Source organism: Protobothrops mucrosquamatus, unplaced genomic scaffold, assembly GCF_001527695.2.
Source record: "Protobothrops mucrosquamatus isolate PMUCROS unplaced genomic scaffold, P.Mucros_1.0 scaffold_230, whole genome shotgun sequence".
NCBI lineage: Eukaryota > Metazoa > Chordata > Lepidosauria > Squamata > Viperidae > Protobothrops > Protobothrops mucrosquamatus.
This window is the reverse complement of record NW_015386306.1, coordinates 468111-479188: the sequence shown is the minus strand read 5'-3', so window position 1 is coordinate 479188 and position 11078 is coordinate 468111. Positions and strand designations below refer to the sequence as shown.

At 33.0% G+C, this 11078-nt stretch overlaps 2 protein-coding genes across 2 annotated transcripts in view; one reads left to right on the top strand and one right to left on the bottom strand.

Moving 5' to 3' along the window:
• The window catches only part of CEP85L (centrosomal protein 85 like), a 96409-nt gene that overhangs the window by 29804 nt on the left and 55527 nt on the right, over positions 1 to 11078 (bottom strand). The gene's annotated exons all lie outside the window — the stretch shown is intronic.
• Positions 4178 to 10334, top strand: PLN (phospholamban). The gene is made up of 2 exons (XM_015829132.1): positions 4178 to 4252; positions 8409 to 10334. Exon 2 carries the CDS (start codon positions 8512 to 8514, stop codon positions 8668 to 8670), a length of 159 nt encoding a protein of 52 aa, XP_015684618.1. The 5' UTR covers positions 4178 to 4252; positions 8409 to 8511; the 3' UTR covers positions 8671 to 10334.

The following is an 11078-nucleotide window of genomic DNA, read 5'->3' as shown; positions in this document are numbered from 1 at the left end:
TGATGACAATGCATAATTAGCCATTATATCATCAGCATGTGTGAAGAATTGATATTCAATGTTGGTTGCTACTGTACCTTAAATATATTGCAATTAAGTAATGGAAGAACCAACAGTTCTTCCTACTAAACTGCATACCAAGGAAAAGTCATTCCTTTCAGGTGCCACAATATAATTTGATAGGTTGAGAGACAATCCTATCTGTAATACTTTTAGTCACTTGATGAAGATACCAAATTGTAATCTAATAAATAAAAGATTGTGCACATTCAAATATGACATTCACACACAATATTTTGTATTCTTTCAAACCTGGTACAGAAGAGAAGAAACATTTGAAGGAGAATTAATAGCATTTTCATGTTCTGTGTTAACATTCTAAATTTGGTCTTATTTGCTATTATTCAGACAAGCTTTTTGGTTATGTTCCCAGTGAATACTTTCCTTTTTATTAAAAAAAATGGTTTTTAAAAAAAGAAAAAACAATTTTAATACATGGGTGTCATCAAGAGGGCAAAGAAAAAAAATGGCATAGCATTAAAAAAAACCCCATCTATCTAAAAGTCCAGTTGGAAGTAAAGCTTTAAAATTACCACTGTTATTGAAAAATGATTATACCCAGAAGTTCAACTTTAGCACAATTTTTAGTTTACATAGATTAGCTCTTTCTGCATCATTAATGTCAAAAAACATCTTTCCTACCATATTGTATGTGACTATCATCATAGCAAATCAAAACATACAAAACTGTATTATACTGTTTCAACATACTAGTTCACTTGTCTTGACCAATGGGCTGTGATAAGATTTCTGTTGTCTCAGAAATATTGCTAGTTCTCAACTTATGACCATTCATCTAATAATGGTTTAAAGTTATTACAGCCTCAGAAAGTTTTTTAAGACCCATCCTCACACTTATGACCATTGGACCACCTCTGCAATCATGTGATTGCAATTCAGGTTATTCTTATTTACAACTGATTGCTGCATCCTGCAGTCATGTTATTGTGTTTTGTGACTTTCCCAAGCTGGTATCTGACAAGCAGTGTCAATTGAGGAACATGGTAAAAATTGTTGTAGAATCAGCTGCAGACTCGCTTAATGACTGCATCCCATAGTGACCGTAAGTCCAGTCCCAATTTGGGTTGTAAGTTGAAGACTACCTGTATTAGTAATCTTGTAAAATTAAGATGCCAATGATTAAATCTGCAGGAAGAGGACGTCTTTTATAAACATAATTTGGTATAATGAAGTATAATTTAACATTTTTGCTGTTCTACTATGTATGGCAGTTTCTAGATGTATAACTATGTACAAGAAACATTTTGAATCAATAAATAATACCAGTGTGCACTATCAAGATCATGAGGGGTTTTTTTAAGTTTCTACCTTCTAAGCATACATTTAAGGATGTTTGAAATATATATACACCTGCACGGTGCTGGCTCGAGTCCTTTCTTTCCACAACAATACAGTGAATGTAAAATGCCAACATGTGTATCAATTGCATAGATAATAATGTTGTTTGTAAAATTCTACTAGAAAATATAGAAGTCTTCCTCCCTAAATGTGATTCCAGATAATCTAGAGAATCTAATCAAAAGAGAGAGAAGGAAGGGAGGGAGGGAGGGAGGGAGAAAGAAAAGAAAATAAAAGGAAAAAGAAAAAGAAAAAGAAAAAGAAAAAGAAGCTCTACTGGTAGATTCTTAATCCCTCTGGAGAAAACCCAGATTATTTCCATTTAAGGTCATGTAAGCAGCAGCTGCATATTTTTGTCCCTTGAAGCAAATTAAAAAACAAAACACCAAGCATGCTGTTTTTAAGTGTGCTAATATTTCAAATCATTCAGCATTCTCATATTTTCTAGTATTTCTCAGGAATTTTCAAAGAGTATTTCAAAGTCTTTTCTCTTCCTCTACAAATATTCTGCACACCCAAGTAACAAGCTTGCCTAAAATTTGCAAATATTAAATTCAAGAAAGAATGGGTCAGATTTACTTTACTTTATTTTAAAAATTTCTGTTTGGAGAAAATATAACACTAAATATCATTTTTGATACATGTCCTAAAGAGAATGGCTGACCAAGTGGTTTTGCAGATTATTACAAAAATTCCAAATCTGTGAGGAACAGAAACTTGTACAAGGATGGGATTAAAATGTTCTATAAAACCCAATAATTGATGAAATGGAATTGGTCTAAATGGGATTTTAGACATATGAAAAGATACAGTACAAGTCATCCATGTGTAGGGGTTCTAAGCAAAGGGACCTCAAGATCATAGAAGAATGATTTGCTTTACTACTATAGGCAGGAACAGAGATAGAAACACAGATTTTGGGATGTTAAAGGTTTTGAAAAGAGAGATCTAAATCTATAGTATTGTTTCCTATTGGAATTAAAAGAATTCAAGAATCTCTGCTCAGAAGAAAATTAACCAACAATGACATGCACAGTAAATTACATTAGGTCTAACTCAAGATTTCTAATGTACTGATGCCAAGGGGTAAGAAGGTGAAATGTGCAGCATAACAGCATATATCCAACTCACTTGTGTAACAGAAGCCAACATACCCAATGCAGCTAGATTCCAATCTTCCCATAGCTGAGGTCCTCCAGATGAGTTGGGACTGTAACTTTCAAAATTCTTAAGCAGCATCTTCAGAATTAGGAAGATTGACTTAATCTAGAGTAGACTGTCAAATATCCATAAATACATAGCTGATTTCCAAAGGAGCTGCCAGGTTTAGTTGTATTTTGCAGTAAACACAACTAAAAACTTATGGGAACTTAAGACTAACAAATGTATTATCACTTAAATATTTTGTGGATCACAGTATCCTTAATATATTATTCCTTTCCTAATATATTCCCCAATTAATATTTACTGGTAGTTGTCAACTTTAAATAAACAATACAAACAAAACTAAATCAGGGAGCTAGTTATTTAAGTCCATACCATTTATGTCACTTAAATATACGCATATAGAATACTAGCCATGCATATTTTAGATCAATATGTATAAACCAAATATACTAGATGAAACACCATACACCTTTTCCAATAGCTTGGCTAACGTTAGTGAAATATCAATGCCATGCATGTTAAACAAAAGAAAACTTTATCTTAAGAAGATTCTTTTTGAAAGGGCAAATACCATTCTCTTAAAAGTCTATGTAGTTTCAACAATGACAAGGAACAATAACTGTTACTTAAAAGGCTGCCGCTTATATCACCCTAAAATGCTTATCTCAGCTAAAAGACAGGCCAAAATCACCTGTCACCTAAAGCTATATATCTTATATTGCTGCCAGTGTTGCAAATTCACCTGACAAGATGACTCTCTTGAACTGCTTAAGTAAGAAGTATACATAGTAACAAGACTGCATGTTGATTCAATGTCCAAATTATCTGGACTATAAATCCAAATGCTAATTTAAGCACACAATAGCAGGCTGCCATGTCCTTCCCCCAGCAATGAATAACAAATGTCCTTTCAGTAGACTTGAGGGTCTCCTGATTATAAAGCAGCACTGAAATATTTTAAAGAATTTAAAAATGAACATTATAAAACTCTTCTTCAACACAAAATTTTAAGAACATGTGGAAGTTTCATTTCAAGTATCTGTGGTATACAGATTTGTTAACTGAATAATGGTCTGAATATTATTGTGTTGGGCTATCACAATTCAGTTCCAAAAATCTGGATGATCACTAAAAGTTGGAGTTTGGAGTATATCTTCGCTGTTATCCGGAGATCATCCATATTTTTGCAGTCCAAGTATGTTACCCCCTAAGTATATGTAAATTGTATATCCAATATCATGTTTTTTCAAACTAGTAGTTTTATGTGTGTATAAAGGTAAGTGCTATCATTCAAGCTGAATGGAAGGAAATGAACAAGCACTATCTAAATATTATTAACAGAACTATCCTTTGTTTGTTTGGATTTCTTAAATTATGGACATGCTATCTCATTTTCTATCTCTTCTTTTTCCCTGTGAAAAGAAAAACTAAACATCCTTGTCCTAAACAAGGCTAGGTCTGCCATCTCCCTGTTCTTGCAATCTGTTGTGTAACCAATCACTGGAGTTAAATTCCAGAATGACATCATGAACCCAGCCTATGAAACTTTTGTTATTTTTTCCCCCTTCAGTGAACTTCAGTTGCTCCCATAAATCTGATGACAGAGAACGTCTTTTAGTTTCCCACAGCACATCTTCATATAATTCAGTAATCATCAGTCATTAAGGTAAGGGACTCTACTTTTATTATAATAGTACTTTTTATTTTCCGATTAACTATCCTGATTCCAGTAACAAAAAATAGTCTATACCTTTGTTGAACATTACAATGATACAGAAATCAAGTGTAAGCTACCTTCTGTGTTTATTTTTGTTTTATAAAAGAAGCAAACATGTCAAGCATTCTGTATGCAGGTTAGAGCCAAAGAGAGGGAGAGAGACATGAGAGAAAGAAAAAGAGAAAATACGTGGAGAAGTAGAAAGAAACATCAAATCTAATATTTCAACTCTTTCTGGAAAAAAAAGATCTAGACTATATAGCATTTAGCATTCCTCTCCTCTCTAGTTTAACTTTTGTTAGATACGTGAACAATTTTCCTTTAAAACAATCATTTATAGTATCGATATATCAATTCTGGTGTCAACAATGTGTATTTTGTGTATGTGTATATTTATTGCTGCCCAGCAAATGAATCATATATATTTAAGGAAATATTGGATCCAAAAAGCAAATCAGAGAAGTCTCAAAAGAGTAATATATATATAGGAAAGACCTTAATGTTTAGCAGAAGTCCCTTTTCTGGACAGACTGGCTTTAAAATGCCTTCAATTTTAATACTATTATTTTTGGACTAGAATGAGGGATTTGATGGTCAAGAAATACATGCACAAAAAATTGTTGGGCAAGAAGATCCAGTGTTCCTCTGGATCCTAGTAAACAGTTCTAATCCAACTATTCCTGCCTAAACTACTTAAATTCTCTTATATTTTGAATTTAGAAATCAAATAAAGATTGAAAAATTGACAAGTTTGCTATAATTAACATTTTTGGATTTTTGTAACATTCCTAGTCCTAACTCGCCTTTAAAAAAAATATTTTGAGGCTAATTCCATTATTTCTTTTGAGAAAACATTTACCAGTGTGCTTCTTGGATTATAATGGAGGCAGAGTGTCATATTAAGTTATCCACTTTTCAATAATCTTTACTTTTTTCTTAACATTCAATATTAGTATTTCTTTTCACTTACTGTCTCTTTTCGACTTTCTTAACCCGCTTATGTTTAATCTCCATTCCCTCAGTTTTCTGGACATTTTCGTATTATTTATCTCTTAATAAATTATTCCTTATTTTATTAAATTGTTAATTTCTATCTTTAATTAACAATATATTGCAGTATTTTCTAAAATATATTTTACTTTAGATCCATCACTGACCACATAATTTAGATTCGCAACTAATACAACTGAGATCATGAAGAAAACCCAGCTACCTGTATGGAAATTAATATTTGACACCTGCCAAAATTTCAATTAAATGATACACTGTGGAAGAAGGAACTTACAGTTTTAATTGGGGAACCAACAAAGCAGTTTTGTTAATATAGGGCTGAGAAATATAATTACTGGACTCCACCATCAGCTCCAATCTATTTTCTCTTGCGTATCCTTTCAACAAGAGAAATCAGCAGCAGACTCATGACCTCTAATGGAAAAATAATCTCACTACTTAGTTGTTTGTAAAAGTTGTTTTGACTCTGAAACTACAACAAAGTCAAGATAATTCCCAAAACAAGCAGGCAGACAGACAGAGAGATAGACGTAAATTTTAACAAAATGTAACATCTAAACAACACTCAAACCGTAACATTAAAAGTCTACATTTAAATCAGGAAGAGTAAAAATTGAAGCAATTAAAAGACCATCATTGGGGTCCTCAAAAACCAATTAAGCAGTAAGTTTTCAGAGTCTTCCAGAAACGTAGCCAGCCTTTCACTGCACAATACAGAAAACAAAGAAACTAATCCTATTCATTATCATTTTATTTTTTTATTAATTGCTACTTATATGTATACTAGGCTTCAGCTTATAACATAGTTTTTTTTTTTAAAAAAAGATCCTACACAGTATAATTATGGATGGATTCACATTAGTAACTTTTTGTTCCACAAGTTAACATCTGTTGTATTATATCACACGCAATCCAATATTGTTATGGGGCATTTTAAACCTATGTTTAACATGTGGACTAACCTACTTTTGGGAAGTCTAACTGCCCCACACAGCCGGTATGTGTTTTTAACAACTGCTGAATAAAATTGTTGCGAAAACTATGCAGTCCCACACCTATGCCACATTGAAAATAACTACTTCTGAGGAGAATCAGTCAGGATGGAAAACCTCAGTAAAAGCAATTCCTGCTAAGTGATGATGAAAACAGACATTTTAACAGGCTGACCCTAAAACAACTTTTCAATAAGAAAAATCACTGTAAAATATAAATATCCCTATCCCATATTTCATAGGGATAATGTGTGTATGTGTGTGTGTATAAGAGAGTGAGAGCACATTTTACTTAACATAACTAAGTCTACAGCCAACAGACAATAGAAATCATTTTAAAAAATGATTCAATTTTTTTAAAAAATGAAAAGAATTGTGTTCTGTCCAATAGTTATAACATTTGGATATTTAAAACAGTTCTGTACAACATAAACAGAATAGAAAGCTATTAACAGAATTTCTATTGACTTTTGTCAACTGGAACTTGCATTGCACGGGACATGAAAAAACGAAGTAAAACATGTGAATGAATTTTATTTATTAAAATTAAAAAGTACTTGCTCATCTTTCAAGATAGCTTTTCTACACAGGGACACCCTAATATACTGATTTATAATTTCAGTTAAACTGATTTGAGGAATTCAAGTGTCCATAAAACTCCAAATAAGAGGGGAAAATATTCAAATGTAAATATCGGTAAAACACAGAAAAACACCATTACAGCACAATTACAAGAATTCAGTTTTTAGGCACAAGAAAAAAAGAGTTCTATACTGTCAGTATTATTCATACTAATTTCAAATAGTAACCTTTTCAGAACAAAAATTGAATTGCAGTCCCAAATGATCTAAAAAAGTTGCATAGATTCCCATTTTCTTCAAAGTAGTTCTGATATTATCACCAGATATAAAGAACTCTAAAATGCTTCCAAAGTCAAATACTTGTAAGCAAAGTGATAGTATTAAATCAAGTTAATATCAGCTGACTTTGTTGCATATTGACATAAAACGAACACTAGTATATGAGGATTAATCATTAATTCTTTCAATTTTTCATTTTCCAATTTTTAAATATTGAAATAGCAACTGCTAACCTTGTCAGAAACAGAACTATATTATATGACCAAGTAAATGGCTGATCCTTCCAAATAGCATGGAAAATTCCATAAAATAAATGTCATGACAATATGAAATTCAACAGAGTGCTTTTACACAACATGTCAATAAAATAAATATTTCTATCATCTATTTATGAGATATATCAGTCAAGTGTTAAGTTAACAAATGTGTTTAATCTGTAAGTATTTCATTCATGATAGTCTGCTTGGAGCAGGATAAACATTTTAGAACAAATGTGTCCATATTTGGCCTGAAGAGTGATACCATTTTTACCGAGTTCCTTGAGAATACAGTTTTGTTATTACAGTATCAACCCTTGACAAATGTAAGCCAAAAAAAGAAACTGGACATAGCGTTAGGCAAATATTTTTGATGGCGAATAGACTATTGCCCTTTATCTCTCCAGAATCAAACAGGGCTGAAAATAATGTAGGGAAAAGCAAGGACTGTGAAGCATATTTATTATGCTTCCAGCAAAAATCATGGTTCAAACTGAATGCAGCCCACCAACTACAGTGTTTTTTTGGATTGTCAGGTGCTTGACAGCTTTTTTTGTTTTGGTGGACATCAGACAGAGGAAGCTTAATGAGCCCTTTGAGTCACCACCATACATGGTCGGTAGACTGCACTCAGCACAGTGAGTCACAAATCACAACCACTGTGTCAAACATCTACTGTCTCTCAAGACTGCTTTCCTATGCAGGTTATTTTACACAACAGAACATGGTTCCAGCCAGCAGGGCTAAAATTATTCATAAATTCTGTGTACAGTTGTAGTTATCTCATTTATATACACTATTAAGGCACAAAAATATACTTAATGCAATCTGTATTTAGAATACTGGTATAGAGTATATTTTGTTTCTCATTAAGACTTTGTTTCACTATACAATGTGTTGCATTCTGTCACCTTGAAATAATCTACACTTGCTGATTAAACCACTGTTTGCTGTAATTCTAACTTCACTTTCCTACTTTCCCTAGCTCCACAAAGATTCTTAAAACTTCTCAAACTGAAGATATTAAGCACATTGTACTCTGCTTCTTAGAAATCCATTCTTTCTTAAATTTCTGCTTTCCCGTTGCCATGGAGAAGGTCCAGCACATTACTCGCTCTGCTCTGAGGAGAGCCTCAACTATTGAGATACATCCACAAACACGGCAAAGGCTTCAGGAGCTTTTTGTAAACTTCTGTCTTATCTTAATATGTCTGTTGCTTATATGCATCATTGTGATGCTTCTTTGAAGTCCAGCTTTTTTTGATTGATCTTCGCTATGGGAAATGTACCAGAAGGAGAAAAGAACCAAACAAGAAACATCCAGCACAAGGAAATCTATGCAAGAAAGTCCAGCACTCAATCTAAAAAATGTCTCACCATCTCCACTCTTACTCACTGTAACCATTAAAAGCACCTGTACTGAACAGTGATGTGAAAACTACTATCACAAGGCGATGCATGAGCTAATTTGCCTGCTTTATTTTTAAAGGAAGACTTCTGTGGATGTTGATGATTGGTGTTTATAATTACTTGTGTTATGTGTAAGACTTCCAACGATAAAGTTTTAAACAGCAGCCTTGAAATTTTGGTTCCAGATTGTTTGTTTGTTATTACTAATCAGCTATAAGTGTTTACTTTCATGAATAAAGAATGGGCTGAATGCACTATTATTAAATGCACAATGAAATCATTATATATTCTAAGAAATATGCATATCTTGAGTACTTGGATTGTTAACTGAAGCAATTATTAACTTCTTTTCCCCTACCTATTCCTAATATAAGTTTGAAAAAGACAATAAAGCATTGCATATTTATTGCCTCGTTCTACTAAAATGCAAATATAAATATACAGTCTGTTTGTAACCTTCAACTGGGTGAAATGATATATCATAAGGCAACCATTTTTGAATCAAAGTACCTGAAATGGGATAACTTAAAGAAGGCACCCAAAATCTGGGGCCCATTTGCTCTTGTGGAATTGAAATTTTGCAAGATGAAGAAGATTCTTTCCAATGCTCCCTGTGAGCCTTCCCCCTGTGGCCAGCAGGAAGCCAGAAGCTGCTTCTGCTCCCACTGCTTGTTTGCCTGCCCATAGTCATTCTGTTTTTCTGATTAGTTAAGGAAATATCTCAAAAATGATCTCATGGATTGTCTTGTTTGATATATTTATAAATATTGAATATATTCTCTTCTGTAACACTAGTGGTATCTTCCAGGTAACACATTCATTATGCAGTTTGCTATTCATTCATATAATTTAGCAAGAGGTCTAGATGGTGAATTCTTGCAAGTTTGATCTTTTCATGTTTTTGTTCCACAAAGAATCATCTATCACAGCCAAAATAAATAAATCTGTACAACAGCCTCTTATTGGTTGCAGTAGACGTTCACCTGTTGTCAGATTGCATATAACAAATAGCATTTGTTCTTTTAGCACATCTAAAAAAAGTGAAGAATTAAATCTGATTTCAAAAATTTTCCCAAATATGATATTAAGTGAACTATGGATAAAAATTATTTTGGTCGTGTGAAACCTTTTTTTATAGAAATGGTTCTTCTTATCACTTCTATGAAGTTTATAGGCTGTCACTTTAACTATATATGTATGTGTATATGATATCACTATACCTAAAGTGGTAAGAAACAAATGTTGAATGATTTATTACAATATTAGAATAATTCCAGTCATTGAGAATGAGAATGTACTCTTCATATCATAATTATGTTACATATGAATTTATTTTCCCTACTGAGAAACAACCAGTTCTAAACTTTCCTAAAATAAAATGAAAGCGAACTGTTTAACAAGGTACTAGAGTTTATTTTAATTTTCACTGTTTAATATATTAAAATTAGTTCAATCATTTTTGTCAACACTAAGGATTATCTGATCATAAATAAAGCATGTCAAAATCAGATCTAAAGATCATTGTTTTCAGATCATTATTGCCTATTTCAGGACCTTCTCTCACCTCTTCAATTTTGGATTTTGCAATGTTGAACAAAGCTCCGTTTATATAAAATAACAAATAACTATATAATGAACAATTTCAACTATCAGATATCAATACTGGTTTCAAGGCACAAGTGTTTCCAGAAGTTGGGAAGTATCTACATAGGAAATCTGCTGGAGGCAGCATTTCCAAGGGAGGCAAGGAAATGTAATAACAATAATAATAATGATAAAGTTGGAAGGGACCTTGGAGGTCATCTAGTCCAACCTCCTGCTCAGGCAGGAAACCCTATACCATTTCGGACAAATGGCTGTCCAGTTTCTTCTTAAAAACTTCCAGTGTTGGCGCATTCACTGCTTCTGGAGGCAGGTTGTTCCACTGGTTAATTGTTCTGTCAGGAAGTTTCTCTTTAGTTCTAGGTTGCTTCTCTCTTTGGTTAGTTTCCACCCATTGCTTCTTGTCCTGCCTTCAGGCGCTTTGGAGAATAGCCTGACTCCCTCCTTCTTTGTGGCAGCCCCTGAGATATTGGAACACTGCTATCATGTCCCCCCTCGTCCTTCTCTTCGTTAAACTAGACATACCCAATTCCAGCAACCGTTCCTTATATGTTTTAGCCTCCAGTCCCCTAATCATCTTTGTTGCTCTTCTCTGTACTCTTTCTAGAGTCTCAACATCTTTTTTACATCGTGGTGACCAAAA

Coding starts and splice junctions, on each gene's coding strand:
- PLN (XM_015829132.1), top strand. CDS start 8,512: ATGGAGAAGGTCCAGCACATTACTCGCTCTGCTCTGAGGAGAGCCTCA.